The 18,699-nt window shown below is 45.3% G+C and overlaps 1 protein-coding gene across 33 annotated transcripts in view; it reads right to left on the reverse strand.

Moving 5' to 3' along the window:
• NCOR1 (nuclear receptor corepressor 1) overlaps nt 1–18,699 on the reverse strand; it is a 1,832,391-nt gene that overhangs the window by 748,958 nt on the left and 1,064,734 nt on the right. For all 33 annotated transcript variants that reach the window (XM_085649294.1, XM_085649293.1, XM_085649281.1 and 30 more), the window contains 2 exons: nt 7,268–7,428; nt 6,521–6,641 (listed from right to left, as the gene is read on the reverse strand). In XM_085649294.1, coding sequence (XP_085505420.1) covers nt 6,521–6,641; nt 7,268–7,428 — 282 coding nt within the window. The remainder of the gene's footprint in view (nt 1–6,520; nt 6,642–7,267; nt 7,429–18,699) is intronic.

Consider the following 18,699-nt stretch of genomic DNA (forward strand, 5'->3'; position numbering starts at 1 on the left):
TCGGTCAGGACGCTAGTCCTGACCGCCACCGTACGAAGCTCAAGGTTTAAGGCCTCATCTGCCATACGCAACACCACTGCGTATGATGCACCCTCCTTCTTAGCCACGGTGGGGGGAAGATAGCATGCCAAGGTCTGGGGAGGTAACCAGAGCAAAGCCCTCAATCAATTTCTCTCTCCAGTCCGGTTCGTCTAACTGGTCTGCCAGAGGGTCCACAGACCCCTCCCAGTCCTCCTCACCCTCCTCTGATAGCCACTCAGGGTGATAGGGAACACCAGGGGAGAACAGTTGTATAAAAGTACCGGTAGGCGCCGGTCTCTACTTCGGAGGGGGCAGGTGTCGCCACTGGATTCGGTGCCGGAGGAGTTGTCACGAGGTCGACCGGCCCCAAACCTGATCTAGGCCTGAATCCCTGGTGGCCCTGTGGTACCAAAGCAACCGGAATTAAAGGCCTTGAGCCACAAGCAGAGTCCGTGGGACCCGAAGGTGCGCCGGAGGAGTCTGGCTGCCCAAAGATAGAGTGGAGGGCTTCATAAAAAATTACGAAGTTGGGCAGGGGTCGCACTGGCTCCCAGAAAAGGAGGGAGGCTCGGAGTCGACCCAAGAGGTTCTGCAGGCGAAACCAGATGACTACCTTCCACAACCCGCGTCGCGACAGCCGATGGACGGGAAGAATGCATAGAGCGACTATGCTTCTTCAGCTTCTTTTTGTGCTTCTAATTAACCGAAGACTTTGACGAAGGTAAAGGCTCCGCCACCGGTCCCGCAACCTCCCTCTCGACGAGGACCTCGAACGGCGCGGAGCAGACTGCCGGGCATCAAGTAGCTTTCGGGACCGCTTCCGCAAAGACTTCAGGTTCACGGCCAGGCAGTCAGAGCACAACTTCAGGTCGTGGTCGCACTCCAAACATCAATGGCACACGAATCTGAGACCAGAGTCCCATGTCTTGAAGCCGGTTCGAGGAAGGGACAGCACTACGTGCACCAAGAGTCTAACAACTCAAAAAGAGGTTGACAAAAGTCGCAAAGAGTCAAAAAGTGATTTGAGGTACCGCTCTCTCCAGTTCTGCGCTGGCTGATGCGGAAAAAGAAAGAACTGATGTTAGTGTGCAAAAGCAGTGTCTAAGTAGATACCGCGACATCATTCCGGCGACCAGGACACCAAAGACGAATGCGGAGTCGAACCACGCCACCTGCCGACGCGCAGGGGTACTGCTGAAGAAAAATTCTCTCGATCCAGTCTGACGCCTGGGGGTAATTCTAATTTTATTTTTTTATTTTTCATTTTACAGAGTTTTATATAGCGCAAACTTGACCTGAAACAGGTATCAGAGCGCTTTACATAGCACCAGTTGCATTCCATGAGGACACATTCATTTTTTTTGTTAGGCACGGGGAGATTAAGTGATGTGCCCAGAATCACAGGATGTTCAGTGTCATTGCCGAGACTCTAACCCAGTTCCCCAGATTAGAGGTCGACCGCCCTCGCCGTTAGGCCAACTCCTCTCCCCAATTCTAAGGTGAGGAATCCATAAATAATTGTCTATTGCAGATAAATGCGTGGTAAAGGCACAACGAGGTAAAAACCTTGTTGTAAAGGCTGTTTCCAACCAGGAGGTGGATGTTGTGTGTGATTACCCATTTCCATATGGTTTGTGCTATTTGAGACAGCTGTAATGAATGTGTACCTCCCTGTTTCTGGATGTAGTACATTCCTGTCATATTGTCTGTGCGGAGGAGTACATTTTCCCCTACTATGTTGGGGAGAAATTCTCAGAGAGCCAGTTGTATGGCTACTAGTTCTAGGAAACTGATGTAGGGCATGTGTTGATGTGCAGACCATTGACACTGCACTGTGGTGTACTTCATGTGTGCACCTCAGCCCGGGAGTGATGCATCTGTAGTGACTGTCACTTGTGGGATTGAGCCCCTGAAGGGTCTGCCCTTTAGCATGTTTTGTGTGTTCCACCACGATTGATGGAACCTGGGTGAAACAACACTAGATCCTCCAAGTTAAATCCCAACTTGTGGCCACTGAGCTGCTAAACACTCCTGCAATGGTCACATTTGTAGTTATGAATGTGTAAATATTGCTATACAAGATGCCATCATACCAAGTAGGTGCATCACTATCCTGAGTGGCAGGCGACAATGTGGCTGAAAAATAACTAGTTGGTTCTGGAGATTGAGAACCCTTTGCAGGTTTGGGGTAAGCTGTTGTCGTGACAGAGTGGACTATTGCTCCCTGATAAAGCTGTTATGTAGAGAGGTTGTAAGTGGGATTATTTTGCATTTATTGTGAATTAGCAATTTGTTTAACAGGTTGATTGTGGCCTGTGTATCTTGAAGACATTTTTGTTTCATGGAACTTTTGATCAGTCAATCGTCTAGGTATGGGAAGACAAATGTTTTGCCTTCTCAAACTCGCTACCACCACTGTTAAACATTTCGAGAACACCCATGGCACTGTTAATCTAAATAGTAGTTTCTTTAATTGATAATGATGTCCACTAACTGCAAACTGGAGTTACCCGCGATGTGCAGGGTGGATTGGTATATGAAAGAATGCTTCCTTCAGATCTAGTGCTGTCAATGAAGTCGCCTTCCTGAAGTAGTTGTAGTACAACATTTAAAAGTGCAACCTTCATCAGGGGTGGGCAGCCATCTTGGAAAACTCAAGTCCTTCACATTAAAAAGGTCATGTACACTCTTCAATAAGACCAATTCAAAGAATGAAAGTAATTCGCCTCAGAAATCCTGATGAACTTGGTAATAGATCTGCTCTGTAGAAGATCTAAAACAACCAACATAGATAGAAACAGATCTACGTCGTCAGCACCTAACATTAAGGCAGATTTCTTGGATTGCTCACATGCAATGAGTTATCAGTCTACAGTGCTTATCCCCCATCACAGAAAATTCAACAACCGAGGAAACTCATAATTTAAGATATCTTTATTTTCTTCACCCAGCGACAAGATAGTCATAGCAAGTGAGGATATAAAAATAAGAAGGACCAAAATCATTTTTCATGGCAGGGAGGGACCTGTCTGAAATCTGAAGAAAGGAACTCCTAAACCATTTCATACCCCCCTAATCTCTCTAAAAATGCAAGCAAATCCTTTAAACATAACCTACTTAGGAAAAACCCAGAAACCTTAATCTCAGACCCTTCCTTCAACATAAAAAAAAGGCACCATTATCAACAACCTAATATTTTTCACTACTAAAAGGACCAAATGGCGTAACACCCTAAATAACGTGCTTAAAGTACAGGAAATGAGAAACATTTCTTACGGCACCAAGATGCTAATAACACCCTCCCAAAAACTAAGAGCTACACTAAACCTAACATGCTACAAAAACAGCACGAATCTCACAAAAGCCGCCAATAAAGATCTGGAACTATTGGACAAATATTTCTCAACCTTAAAAGAACACGTTCTTAACAGCCCCTCCTCAAGAAGCCTGCCAAATAGCAAATCGCAAACCATCGCCACACACAGGATTCAATCTGCCAAGATAGAAAACATCACCGCCAAAGAGACCCAACAGTCGAAACAGGAATCCAGAAGCTCTGAAGCTAAGAGTAACAGCCCTCATCTATCTAAGTCAACATCATCCCAAAGCTCTGAATCAAGCCCCAACACAGGTCCTAACCTAGTACAGTAAAACGCAGATAGGATGGAGTCAGCAGTCACTGACCAGGATAATTGGAGATATACTCTAAGGAACGGCACTAAGAACCGCAAAACAGCAGCACGACAGAAGACAATATCCACAGAAAAGCTGAGCAATAGCCCCAATTCCCCAGAGAACTTATTCTGGCATACTAACAGGGTTACCCATACCACCTTCTGTCTCCCCTCAACCTGGTAAGGAGTTTGAAACTCTCAGCTCTCATCATCCCAGTATGGAGTTTGATTATCTTAGCTCTTAATCGAGCAAGACTTAAAGCCATGCAAGTCGCCATCAGAGATATGAAGAACCTACTACTCTTATCTGAAAAATATCTAGCAAAATTGGAGGTCCTACAGAAATCCGCCCAAGAAACCACTAATAAACCAAAGTCTATCCCAATGTTAGCGACAAACAGACAATACTGTCCCTGCAATCAACTCAATTATCTAACAGACATGGAGACACAAACCCTTATGCTATCTTATAAACCACACCCTAATCTTCCCACTAAGTTAGACGAACATATCATTCAGTCAGTTCCAATTAATGCAAGCAGAATTGCAAAAACCACCCACAGATTGCCAAACTTCAACAATCTAAAAAATGTGATACTAATTCCTGGTAAGCAAGAATCGTCATCGATCAAACCCCTAAAACCCATTAGGTGTCTACTACTTAACTCTTGGTCTGCAAAGAAACACGCTGCAGAGATAGCCGACCTTATCTTAAACCAGGAAATCAACGTAAGTGTCCTAACTGAATCGTGGCTATCTGAGTCATTCTCCCCATGCCTAGATCTATTAGTCCCCCGAACTACGGCATTGTGAGACTAGACAGGCCAAACAAAAAGGGTGGAGAAATTGCACATGTATACATAGAGCTGACATTGCCATAATGAAAGTACAGTCAGACCCCTAGAGTCTTGTGAATATATTGGTCTGTCATTAAGATCCTTAGACAATCAACTTTGCAAACTCCAGGCTTTTTACCACCCTCCAGGCAAAAACACCATGTTCATAGACCAGCTGATAGAAATTATCACAGCAAACTCTACTCCCCATTCCAATGATATTTTCTTAGGAGATTTTAATCTTCGCTGGCAGGATTATACCGACAATTAGATCAATCTACTCAAAGCCTTCCTTGAAGATCAATCACTGGTTCATGAATGCCACCTACTGACTCACTCTAACTGAGCAAATCAACTCGGAGGAGTGAAAAGTGATGGCCTGGCAGCTAGATTTCTTACACTGTAGGTCACCACTGAATCAGCCTTCACATGAGCCCCAACGTCTAAGGAGTTCTGTTGAGCACACCTGTAATTCCATTATGTGAGATGCCTCACTTCCTTAATTTTGAAAAGGTATTTAAAGTTTCCAACTGCTGGATGAAAATATGTTTTATTATGGGAAAAAATGACTTCTCATAAGGCATTGCCATTCAATAGTTGTGCCAAACATTGAACTCCACCACATACTCTTTCTGTGTCTGTTTCATGCAATGTTATAGTGGACATCCTGACCATGATCTATGAAATTAGTGGGCTTTGTTCAGATGAGAAGTTAAGCCTATGCAGATGGGTAGGACACTGGCCTTGATGGTGCAGAATCCTATGTTTATCAGAAAGGTGTATTTCTGGGTAAAAGTCTCTTCAAGTGTAACTCACGAAGAGTGTCTGAGCATTATCTGCATATTGCTTTTTCCAGAGCCGAAATGTTGGGCTGGGGTGATTTTTCCCATTTCAGGGTTGATTTGAAATGTTTGTTTGTTTTGCTTTGGCCAAACTGGTGCTTCAGGTTGTTTAATGGCCTCTCATGACTGTTGTATGGCTTGGAGTTACCCCTAGGTTTGAGGCAGATCTTTGTTGTGTTGAGATTCAGGACCACGTTTCACATCAGGGTCATCACGGGTCGTTTTTGGTTAAGGATGAATTTGGGCCTCAAGTCCGCATTTCAGTTCAGGGATGTTTCAGCAGAAGGCTGAAGCTTTTAGAATCTGGGGTTGCCTTAAGGTAAATATGTCAATGCTGTATCTTCACAAAATGTTGTCAGCTTTCCTTATTCCGCAAGGAGGGAGTCAGGGTGGACAAGGTAACATAGGTCCCTCTCATTTATCTAGGCAACTATGAAGGCAGGCAAAAAATGTTTCCTCAAGATTTGTGAGTCCTCACTGTTGTTATACTTTGAAGGTGGAGAGGACAATTACAGAGTCCAGGACAACTGCTTGCAAAATGAGTCACAGATTGAAACTCTTGTCATGAAGCATGAACAAGTAGAGATTCCACACTCATTCAGGTCTTTATAAAAAAAGTGTGTATTGCACTTTGAACAGAATTCCAATAGGAAAATATCCACTCTTACCAATTCTAGATGGGCCTGGAGTCATTCTCATACAACCAAATTCTCTGGGTAAAATCTGCACCTTCAATGGTGTTCTGCTTGTTAGAACTGAACTCCCAAATGTTCTTCCACACAACCCTCGATAGAAAACCTATGATTTCTTCTTTGTTGTCCACTGGAGCAACAAGAACTGTCATCCAAGCTTACTAGGAGAAACATAAATCTTCGGTTGGGGGTAAGTGCCAATACTTTATGTTCTTCAAAGTGTCATAGGGTATGTCATTGTAGCCATGCCTGAAGGTGACACCTAAAGATAAATCTAGAAATAAACACGTTTTCGTAAACTAGCACTATAATGTAAGGGTTAGCAAAGCATGTGCATCTACAAAACCTATATACAGGCAGCAAAAACACAGGTGAGAAATAAACAACAGAAGCAACACTGCCAGATAATTGCTTCACAAACTATTTAAAAACTTGCTTTAATGAAGTTGCCCTACCGGATTTAGAGGATTCTTGTGGCCTTGGCAGTCCAAGTGAGATAGATCCAACAGAGGGCTTTGCCTGTTCTTGATGGTATACAGCTTGGCTTAGTGATGTCAAATAGGTACCCGGTGTTCCCTAGAAGATGAAAAAATTGACGTCTCTCAAACCACTACTCTATAGTTATTGATCCTTCTTTTTTCTCCAGAGATAGAAGGCTTTCCAATGACTAGAAAAAGAACCTACCTACGCATGTTATCCTAAAATACAGCACTACACTATCAGTAACAAAAGAAGAACTTCAAGAATGAGGCGTAGAAGTGTAAACAACTTATAAAAATAAAAAAATTAAAAATTTAAGAAATTGCTACTTCTACCAGTGATTTCAATTTAAGTAAACAAGGCTCATTGCACACACATCTGCAACATTTCTATGAACTTTCGCTAAGCCCAAAGCACTCTACACAAACTATTTGTCAGATGCATTTCGTGTATGCAAAAAGCTTCAAACAGGCTTAATCTGACATTTAAATAGAGCACAAACGATCAACTGAAAGGGACGTTTCCTTTAAGTACAACTGTGGTATCCAAAATATTAAGACAAATCTATTCCACCAAAATTTGATCTTCATAATAAATTCAAAGTCTGAGAGTTATGACCACTGCGCTTTTCCGTTCTAATGCCTCATCTAAAGAGCACAATAGGAAACTGGGTCTGAGGGGCTTGAACAAGAGACACACCATTTTGAAAATGAAAATCATACCTGCGAAATGGACCCTCCCATTATGAAGGAGGGCTTCTCTGGCTGCAGGGGTGTTTTGGAGGATGGAATGAGGGGCGGGGGAGGCCGGGTGGGCCGTGTTGTTGGCAGTCTGGCCCCATCAGGGAGGTTTGTGATTACTTGATGTGGAGCTGGTTGAAGAACTTTTCAAGAGAGAAAACATTTTAAATAAAGCATCAGTACTGGGAACAGAAAAGTATATAATTCTCACAACATGACCTCTGACTTTCAAGGACTTTGCTACCCCATACCATAGGTGCACAAGGACCACCAACATGCAAGACTATGACTTACAGCATCTCTATGTGAAGACAACAAATTAAATAATTACAAGACATATTGGTCTAACCAAATTTGCATAAATCTCCAAAAGCTTATCCCAAATAAAATGCGCAGTCAAAAATACAGATAAACCAGGACTCATGGATAAGAAAAGGATGCCTACTAGTATTATAGTTTGTCAGCATTGGTATCTTTTCACGGTTTCACATAGTCAAATTATTCTCTGACAGCAGGCTGGAAACCCTTGGCACTCAGTATTAACACAGCAGTATCAACTAACACTGAAAACCAACTGGAAACAATCACCAACTACCAGCAGCTCATCCACCTCCATTTTTGACCCAAATGGCATTCAATTAGATTGACAGGCTCAAATTTCCAAGCCTCCTCAGATCCATTAACCGTCACATTTTCATAGCTTGTGTAATGAGTAAGTGGTAGCATCATGGGCAGGGAGGATGGTATGAGAATGAAAATTTATGAAGTATACCAATGCCGATGAACTGCTGCTACAGGCAAGTACATTTTTTATCCAATACTGAATATTTTCATAGACTCATATTCTAGAATGAAGGTTACTTAAACAGTATATTAAGTTAACTATAATGCATAAGCAGAAACTAGGACCACCTTAATAAATTATGCTGAACTGCACCACCTGTCCTGCTGTCACCTCGATATTCGAGAAGGTGTCCGGCTTTACCATGAAAGAAGTTACGTGCTAAGATCCAGCATGCATTGCTCGGATTTAAAATGTAAATCCAGTATTTGTAAAGCGCGAACACCTACCCGAAGGCATCCCGGCACTGGGGGCCGTCGGAAGATTAAGCAAGCTATTGCCCAGAGTCACATGGTGCTGGGCTGACCTGCCGCCGGTGCCGGGATCGAACCCTGGCCGCGGCACCACACCTCTTCCCAAAGTACATGTGAAAAAACATTGGTACTTGAGGACAATATAAAAGTACTTCATAATGATCATGCACAATGGCAAATAACACTGGAAAAAGGATGTTTAAGGAGAAACATGATACAGAACGCAATTAGGAGACCAAGTACTGTTTACACAAAATCACATCTGGATTGAATTTTTTTATGAATGTACTGTGTCCCAAGTGAAAACAGAACCAATACATTTTAAGTAATAAAATGTGACCTACAACAAGTTTTCTTTAAATTCCTCCAGAAAGTCTATTACACACCTGAGCGGCTATTTAGATATGGGTTGCGTGATTCGCCTGCCTGCGAAAGGTGTGGTAGGGACCCTGCTGGGGTGATGCATTTGGCCTGGATGTGCCCACGAATAGCTAAATATTGGGAGTAAAGAACAAGTTACTTACCTTCGGTAACGATGTATCTGTAAGAACCATTAGTTAGTTAGATTCCTCACCTTAGAATATCCCCAGGCGTCAGGCTGGATCCGGAAAGATTTTTTGTCAGCAATACCCCTTGCGCGTCGCTAGGCGTCGTCTGCGGCTTTGCGTCCGTCGTCGGCGTCGTGCGACGGAATGACGTCGGAGTACTTAGACGCCTCCCTCGCGCGCTGACGTCAGTTCTTGTACATAGCTTTCCGCGCCAGGAACGCAGAGCCATGCAAGAGACCGACACTGGTGCCAAAAAAGTCTAGGGTCCTGAAAAGGATAACCTTAACCCTAGGTGTCAGTTCGCAGAACGGGGAGGATGGGTGGATCGGTGAGGAATCTAACTAATGTTTCTTACAGATACATCGTTACCGAAGGTAAGTAACTTGTTCATCTGAAAGATGACCCTCCTGCAGTAAGAGAAACACATTAAAGAAAATAGTGCTTAGAGACTAAAGAAGAAATGTGTAACAACCGAAGTAAAAGGTCCAGTCCTCATGGGAGGTTACAAATGAAGACAAGGCGGTACTAAGGAGGGATTAACAGGCCTCATAATGAGTCAGAAGCCAGCATTTACGAAGGACAGTGACACAAACCAATGATAAATATGGGGGTTGAGTGGGCGGGCTTCAAATACATACTCCTATACAGCATGCCTCCCACAGCAGCGCATGCGCTGCCCAGGCTCGACCTAAAAAAGAACGATTCATGGTTAAATCCGTTCCAGGAAGCACCACCACAGTCTGAAACTCTGTGAGAAAGTGTATCGATTATGCTACTTACCAGTATACATCTGTTCTTGGCATGTAGGGCTGCTGATATTCATATCTGTGCATAGATCGCCGCCTAGTGTTGGGTCCGGGAAGAGTCTTCGAAGTATCACGAAATAGGTGGCTCCTCCCCTGGACTACAGTGCCCATGGGCATCCTCTCCATCCTCAGATTGTTTTTCGCCATTGTGGCAGTGATGGAGTAGATACAGTAAGTGATGACCATGCTATACAGTAATTCTGAGTGCTGCAGCCGCTACTGGCGACGGGGAGGAGGGTGGGCGATATGAATGTCAGCAGCCCTACATGCCAAGAACAGATGCATACTGGTAAGTAGCATATTCGGTTTGAGGCATGTGGGCTGCTGAATTCATATCTGTGCATAGATTATATAGCAGTCCCTCCATTAGCGGCGGCTGCCCGTGCCAGCTGCAGCAGTCTGAAAAAGGGTCTTGAGAACAGCCTGTCCTACAGCTGCATGCTGTTTTGAATGCACATCTACACAGTAGTGTTTAGTAAATGTATGTATAGTGGACCATGTGCCTGCTCTACATATTTCCTCTAAAGGAATGTTCCCTAGGAAAGCCATGGACGCCCCTAACTTTCGTGTTGAGTGGGCTCTGGGAGGAATCGTTAATGTGCGTTTAGCTTTTTCATAGCAAATTTAAATACATTTAACGATCCATCTGGCTATCCCTGCTTTGGAAATGGCGCTGCCCTTGTGTTGTGGAGAAAAGGCAACGAACAGTTGTTTTGTTTTCCTAAAATCCTTTGTTCTGTCTATATAGTACATGAGGGCCCTCTTTACATTTAGTGTATGGAGCATTCTCTCTGCGACATTTTGTGGACTTGGAAAGAAAACAGGCAGTTCAATAGTCTGATTCATGTGGAACTGTGATATCACTTTAGGCATGAATGTGGGGTTGGTACGCAGTACAACCCTGTTCGCGTGAACCTGTATGAATGGCTCTTGAATGGTTAGTGCCTGGAGTTCACTAACTCTTCTCAACAAAGTGATTGCCACTAAGAAAGCTACTTTCTAGGTGAGGAATTGAATCTCACATGAATGTAGAGGTTCAAAAGGTGGACCCATCAGTCTGGTGAGGACCACATTCAGGTTCCACACCGGTGCCGGTGGGTGTGTTGGAGGAATCACTCTTTTGAGTCCCTCTAAGAAGGCTTTGATGGCAGGCACTCTGAATAAAGAGAGGTGCTGCCTGTTCTGAAGATAGGCTGCTATTGCGGTTAGGTGTATACGGATGGAGCTGTATGCCAGATTGCATCGGTATAAGTGTAACAGGTAACAGATGATGTTCTGAATGGATGCATCCAGCGGATTAATGTCATTGTTTTTACAGTAAATGACAAACCTTTTCCATTTAGCCGCACAGCAAGCTCTGGTCGTGGGTCTCCTGGCCTCCTTGATGATATTCATACATTCTGGAGGCAGGTTCAGGTAGCCAAACTCTTAAGACTTCAGGAGCCAGATCGCCAGGTTCAGCTGTTGCGGATCTGGGTGCTGAATTTCGCCATGGTTCTGTGTTAAAAGTCTGGGTGTTAGCCGCAGCCTTTGATGCGGCACCACGGAAAGTTCTAGCAACGTGGTGTACCATGGCTGGCGTGCCCACATTGGAGCAACTAGGATGAGTGTCATTGAGTGTTGCCTTAGTTTGCGTGCCACTAGCGGTATTAATGGCGCTGGGGGAAAAGCGTACGCAAATCTGCCTGACCAGTCCATCCATATCGCATTGCCCTGCGACTGTGGATGCGGGAACCTGGCGGCAAAGCTTTGGCATTTTGCGTTTTCCTTTGTGGCGAATAGGTCTACCTGTGGATGACCCCACTGCTGTTATCCATCTGGAACTAAGATTTGGAGACCATATGGTCTCTTTTCATGAAATATTGAATGTTACCTATTGTATTAGGGATTTCTGAAGTGTACTCATGACTGCGATTCTTTCCTATTTCTGTAAACATTTGTAATTAAACTATCCTTTTTTTACATACTACTGTGAGGACCTAATCTGTTCTGCAGCCAGTTTCATTGTCAATATTCTGTTCTACGCTTCTGTGGTTAACAACCACATAAACTGTAACTGTAACTTTGGAGTGCCGGGATACCGTTGTTTAAATGGTGTGGGATACGTGGCTGGCACACTGCTGGGCTGACTTTGCCTGAACAAGCCAGTCGTCCAGGTAAGGGAAGACGTGAATGTGCTGTCTTCTTAAGTGTGCAGCCAATGTCGCTAGGCATTTGGTAAAGACCCTGGGCGCCGTCGTTACCCCGAAAGGGAGTACTTTGAACTGATAATGCTGATCCTGAAGAGTGAACCTGAGATATTTTTTGTGTGATGGGTGTATGGGTATGTGGAAATACGCATCCCTTAAATCCAGTGTGGCTAGGAAGTCTCCCTGACTGCGTAACGGTAGAACCTGCTGGAGGGTGAGCATATGAAAATGCTCTGACAGAATGTATTGGTTGAGAGGTCTCAGGTCCAGTATAGGCCTGAGAGACCCGTCCTTTTTTGGGATCAAGAAGTACAGAGAGTACACTCCTGACCCTTGTTGGTCTACGGGCACGATTTCTATGGCTCCTTTCTGCAGCATACTTAGTACTTTCTGCTGCAATAATGCCAAGTGCTCTGCGGACATAGGACGGTGTCTTGGCGGTATGTTGGGTGGATTGGATGTCAATTCCAGACAATAACCGGATTGGACAATGTCTCTGACCCACCTGTCTGTGGTGATGGATCTCCAGACTGGCAGGAACTGTTGGAGTCTGCCCCCGACCGGTGTTATGTGGTCGGGGGGCAGTGACAAGACGTCACTGTTTGTTAGTGGCGGAGGACCTGGTGTTGTTGTGTCCTCGTCCTCTGCCTTTGGTGCTGGATCCACGATATCCACCCCTATTGTTTTTATTATAGGTACTCTGGGTACCTCCTTTATTGTACTGCTGCTGGGACCCCTGACCTCTAGCTGCTCCTTTATTCCCGGGGCGACGAAAGGAGCCACTCCGAAACTGCTGCGACTGTAGAGCCCCCATAGATTTCGCAGTTTGTGTCCTTTTTAATCTTTTCTAGGGTAGTGTCAACCTCGGGGCCAAATAAAAAGTCTGGGTTGACTGGTTGATTTAAGATGTTGTTTTGAATTTCAGGTTTGAACCCGGATATTCTCAACCATGCGTGCCTCCGCAACATCACACTAGTGTTGATTGTCCTCGCTGCAGTGTCAGCTGCATCCAGTGCGCATTTGATGGACGCGTTTGTAATGAGTTGTCCCTCTCTGATGAGGAGCTCCGCTCCATCCTTGTATTCATCTGGTAGGTGTTCTAGCAGTGTTTCTAGGGTATCGTAGTGTGACCTGTCGTATCTGGCCAGGAGTGCCTGAGTGTTGGCAATGCGCCAGATGTTTGCTGCTTGTGCTGCTATTCTTTTCCCTGATGTTTCTAACACTTTGGACTCCTTGTCCGGAGGTGGAGCATCCCCAGTAGTTTGTGAGTTAGCTCTCTTGCGAGCATTGGAAACTACCATGGAGTCCAACGGCAATTGACCCTTAATGTACATGGGGTCTCCTGGGGCAGGTTTGCATTTTTTCTCTATTCTCGGGTTCAATACCCGTGCTCTGGTTGTCTCCTTAAAGATGTCCTTAGCATGTTTAACAACCCCCTATAACATTGGTAGAGTCTTGACCATTCTTTCTGATGTGGAGAACGTGTCCACCAAGAAATCCTCCTCTACAGAGTCAGAATGAAGTTCCACTCCGTGATTGGCCGCCGCTCTTTCAATGAGTGCGTTAAAAGCAGCAGTATCTTCAGTGGGAGATGGTTTTATATTATAAAGATGAGTGTCAGGAGCATCTTGTGAGTCTCCTGGGTCATTAGGGTCACCCCACGCCTGATCCTGGTCTTGCCGTTGGTCATCAGGGTCAGTATCCACAGGATAAGTTGTATCCTCAGTATAGCCCTCTCCTGCATCCGTCTCCGAGTGTGTGGGAGAAAAGGATGGTGGGTCCTGATCATATGTGTGGTAATGCTCTACCAGCACTGGTGTCGAACCGGAAGCCAGTTTCCTTTTGAGTGGAATTTTGTATGAGTCCAAAGGCTTCTCCGTTATAATTCTCCACTTGCGGAACAACAGTCTACCAGTGTCGACGTCGATAAACTGTTCCCGTGAGTCTTCGACAACAGTTCTTTCTGTGGACACTGTTCTTGGTTGTTCGATAGTTTTTCGAAGTTCGAACATCTTAGGTGCCCCCGGTGGTGGCAATCCAAACTTGATCGGTGCCGGCGCCGAGTGGGGCTCGGCGGCCTTGTTCGGTTCGGGACCCGTTCTCGGTTCGAAAGTGACCCGGTCCCTGATGCGCTTTAGGGACTCCGACACCTGTTGTAACGTGAATGCCGACGGTGCTGTTGATCCGACAGGCTCTTTGGAAGCAGGCCTCGACGCGGTCTCCGGTGTCTTGCCAGTCTTCGGTCCGAAGTTTGGGATAGACGCCTTGCCTATCCGGATTTCTGGCAGTCTCAGCACTCCTCAGTGTTGATGTGGTCGGATCGACCGCCTTGACCTTGGTCGATGGTGCTCCGACCTTCGGTGCCATAGGCCTCTGCGTCTTCTCGGGACCGAGGGCCTTTTTTGGTTTCTCTGTACCGAAGGCCTTCTTCGGTTGTTCGGCTCCGAGGTCCTTCTTTTGTGTCAACGGATTGGAAGGGGTCGATGCCTTCGATCCGACCTAAACCAGTTGCACTTTCGGTTTCGATTTGACCGGTGCAGGTTTTGGTTTCGATTGCAAGGAATCGACTCCAGTCTTTTTTGATAATTCTGGCTCTTTTGAAATGTTCGAAACCGGGCCTTTAGGCGGGGCTGTAGAACGATCCGACCGATCTTGAGTAAGGCCCGCAGGCGATCCCTCGACCTGAGCCTTATCAAGACTATCTGTCACGGCCTCCGCATCGACGGGTTGGCCTAGCTCATCTCCGGAGCTATCTTCCTCGGCCCCAAGGGCCTCATCGTCGTCTCCTACCTCGTCGACGACGTCTTCGTACTCGAGGATCTCCTCATCATCGTCGTCGTATTGGGATTCCAGCCCCGAAGCAGGGCTCGAGTCCACCTCTTCGACGCTCTCGACATCTTCATCCTCGGTGCCGAATATGTTAACCGGGGTAGGCGCCGATTGTTTGGCCTCCAATCTAGCCGCTCGTCTATTCCGAAGGATCTTCTTTGACCAGAACCGGGCGCAGGCCATACACCGGGACTCATCATGATCCGGTAATAAACATTTGTTGCACACCGAATGGACATCGATGTGTGGATATTTAGCATGACATAGAGGACATCTCTTGAAGGGAGTCCTCGATTCCATCTTCGAACGTCGATCGCTGGTCGGACCGAAACTCGGTCCGAGAAGGTGAATAAGCTTGAGTAACAAGTCTAAGAAGGTATCGATAGCGAACGCAAACAATACCGTCGATACCTAAAGGCTGTCGGCCTTAAATAAAGTTTTCCTAACTTGAGCTAAGATAAGCACATCCGAACCCAATGGCGGAAAAAAACAATCTGAGGATGGAGAGGATGCCCATGCGCACTGTAGTCCAGGGGAGGAGCCACCTATCTCGTGATACTTCGAAGACTCTTCCAGGACAACAATGTGCAATCATCCGGACCCAACACTAGGCGGCGATCTATGCACAGATATGAATTCAGCAGCCCACATGCCTCGAACATACTGTTCCTTAATAGGTACAGGGTGTACAGAGTCCACAGTCCCCCAGGGTTTGACAGAGGCTAAAGTTAGATATAACCTTACTCTCTAAAGTGGTAGCTTGGTCGAGCAGTAAGGCAGTATCAGAGGACAGTGTAAAGCATTTGTTGTACACACTCAGTCAGCAAATGGTCTCACACACTCAATAACTGAACTCTAGGCCAACGGTTTATATAGAAAAAATATATGCTTGTTTTATTTTAGAACCAACACTTGGATTTAAAATATACTTTCTCAGAATGAGATGTTTCATATAAATACTTTTGCAATATGCAGTTGACTTTTGTAAACAGTTACAAGTGATTGCAATAGGCAACACTATTTTAAAAACAATCATGCATTGAGCTCAATAGAAATTTTAAGTTATTTGCAACAGATTACTTTTGGAATTCCAGGACTCGATCCTAGATTCAGTCCTGAGTCAGTACTCAGAATCAAGTGATGAAAGTCGACTTAATTACTGTAATTATTTTTAAACAATATTTAGCTATTTTAAAAGTTGACACTTAGAAAATATTTCAAAGAAAACAGTCAATGATTCCCTATGGAAGAAAATTCAAGTTGCAGGTACAGTATGTTCTCGTTACTTTTGTAATCCAGTACTGGGTGCCTAGACTCAGTGCTGGGACCTTTATCCAAAACAGGTAAGTAATTACGTTTTCAGATATTATACGATTTTTGAAGAATATTTAAAGATTGCAGAAATCGACACTTAGAAGAAATTTCACAGAAAAACAGTCAATGATTTCCTATGGAAGAAAATTGGGTTACGGGTAACTACAGTTGTAAGTATTTTTCAGAGTTAGTGCTGGGCACCAAGATCCAGCACAGGGAGCTCACCTAAGAGCAGGTGAGTATTTTCGTTTTCGTTACTCGGCGGATTTTTGGTGAATATTTTAAGATTTGAAAAGTCCACACTTACAAGATATTTCAGGAAAAAGCCAGTCAATGTTACCCTATGAAGAAAGGAATATGCTACTTACCAGTATGCATCTGTTCTTGGCATGTAGAGCTGCAGAGTTGTACACTTAGCATAGATCGCCATCTGGTGTTGGGCCCGGATGTTTGCAGTTTGTTTTTCTTCTTGGACAGTCTTTGGAAGTCACGAGTTTGGTGACTCCTCCTTCGGTCCGTACTGCGCATGGGCTTCGGCTCCATCCTCAGATTGTTTTTCGCCAACAGGGAAATGATGGAGCTTGGTAATCACAGTGAGAAACCCATGTGTGTAGTATCTAAATAAGATGTACTGGAACGGATACAGGTAGCCGGGGAGGCGGGTGGGCGTGTACAACTCTGCAGCTCTACATGCCAAGAACAGATGCATACTGGTAAGTAGCATATTCCGTTCGAGGCATATGAGCTGCAGATTGTACACTTAGCATAGATTATATAGCAGTACCCAACCCTAGCGGCGACCACCGGTATCCGTTGCAGTGGTTTGAAATAGTGTCTTTAGTACAGCCTGGCCCACTCTAGCTTGCTGCTTGGAATGCACATCTACACAGTAATGTTTTGTGAAGGTGTGCGGTGTAGACCATGTGGCTGCTTTGCAGATGTCATCTAAGGGTATATTCCCTAGAAAGGCCATAGAAACCCCTAACTTTCTTGTAGAATGGGCTTTAGGCGGAACAGATAATGTTCTTTTAGCCTTTTGGTAGCAAATCTGTATGCATTTTACAATCCACCTAGCTATCCCTGATTTAGAAATGGGGTTGCCTTTATGTGGTGGAGAGAAGGAAACAAACAATTGTTTAGTCTTCCTGAAGGGTTGCGTTCTTTGTATGTAGTATAGCAACGCCCTTTTCACATCAAGTGTGTGTGTAAGGCCCTTTCCGCAACAGATTGGGGTTGCGAAAAGAAGACAGGTAATTCCACTGATTGATTGAGATGGAAGGGGGAAATGACTTTGGGCAGAAACTTCGGATTTGTGCGAAGTATGACCTTGCTGTGATGCATTTGTATGTAGGGTTCCTGTATGGTGAACGCTTGTATTTCACCAACCCTTCTAAGGGAAGTGATAGCTACAAGGAAAGCTGTTTTCCAGGTGAGAAACTGTAGCTCGCATTTGTGCATTGGTTCGAAGGGCGGACTCATTAGTCGTGTGAGAACTAGATTTAGATTCCATACAGGGGAAGGTGGTGCCCTGGGAGGAATTACTCGTTTAAGGCCTTCCATGAAGGCTTTAATAGCGGGCACTCTGAAGAGTGATAAATGCTGTCTGTTTTGTAGATAAGCAGCGATCGCTGCTAGGTGTAGGCGTATGGATGAATATGCCAGGTTACACCTGTGAAGATGGAGCAGATAGCATATGATGTGCTGTATGGATGCATCTAGAGGGTTGATTGTATTATTACGGCAGTAAATTACAAATCTTTTCCACTTTGCGGCATAGCATGCTCTAGTGGTAGGACGTCTGGCTTCCATGATGATGTTCATGCAATCAGGGGGAAGGTTAAGGTATCCGAATTCTAAGATCTCAGGAGCCAGATCGCCAGGTTGAGCTGAGCTGGGTCCGGGTGCCTGATTTCTCCATGGTTCTGGGTTAGGAGGCATGGGGATAGGTGCAGTTTTTGATGTGGCACCACTGATAGTTGTAGTAGCGTGGTGTACCACGGCTGCCTGGCCCACGTGGGAGCTACCAGAATGAGTGTGAGGGAGTGCTGTTGTAGCTTCCTGACCACTAATGGAATTAGTGGGAGAGGTGGAAAGGCGTATGCAAATCTGCCTGACCAGTTCATCCATATCGCATTGCCCTTGGACAATGGGTGTGGGTATCTGGCGGCGAAGCTTGGGCATTTTTTGTTTTCGTGGGTGGCGAAGAGGTCTATCTGAGGATGCCCCCACTGTTGGAAGAATGGGTGAAGAACTTGTGGATACAGTTCCCATTCGTGTAGTTGTTGCGTTTGTCTGCTGAGCAGATCTGCCATGGTGTTTTGTACGCCTGGAACGTGCTGTGCCAGGAGAAAGATGTTTTGGGGAATTGCCCATCTCCATATGCTCTGGGCTAAGCGGGAGAGCTGGGGAGAGTGTGTCCCCCCCTGTTTTTGTATATAATACATCGCAGTCATGTTGTCTGTGCGAATGAGGACTGCTTTGCCCGAAATCTGTTTTTGGAAAGATTTTAGGGCTAGAAAGATCGCCAAGAGCTCCAGATGGTTGATGTGGAGCGATTTTTGCTGTGGCGTCCATAGACCTTGCATGGTGAGGTGTAGGAGGTGCGCTCCCCAGCCGGAGAGCGATGCGTCCGC

Source organism: Triturus cristatus, chromosome 3_2 (assembly GCF_964204655.1).
Source record: "Triturus cristatus chromosome 3_2, aTriCri1.1, whole genome shotgun sequence".
Taxonomy (NCBI): domain Eukaryota; kingdom Metazoa; phylum Chordata; class Amphibia; order Caudata; family Salamandridae; genus Triturus; species Triturus cristatus.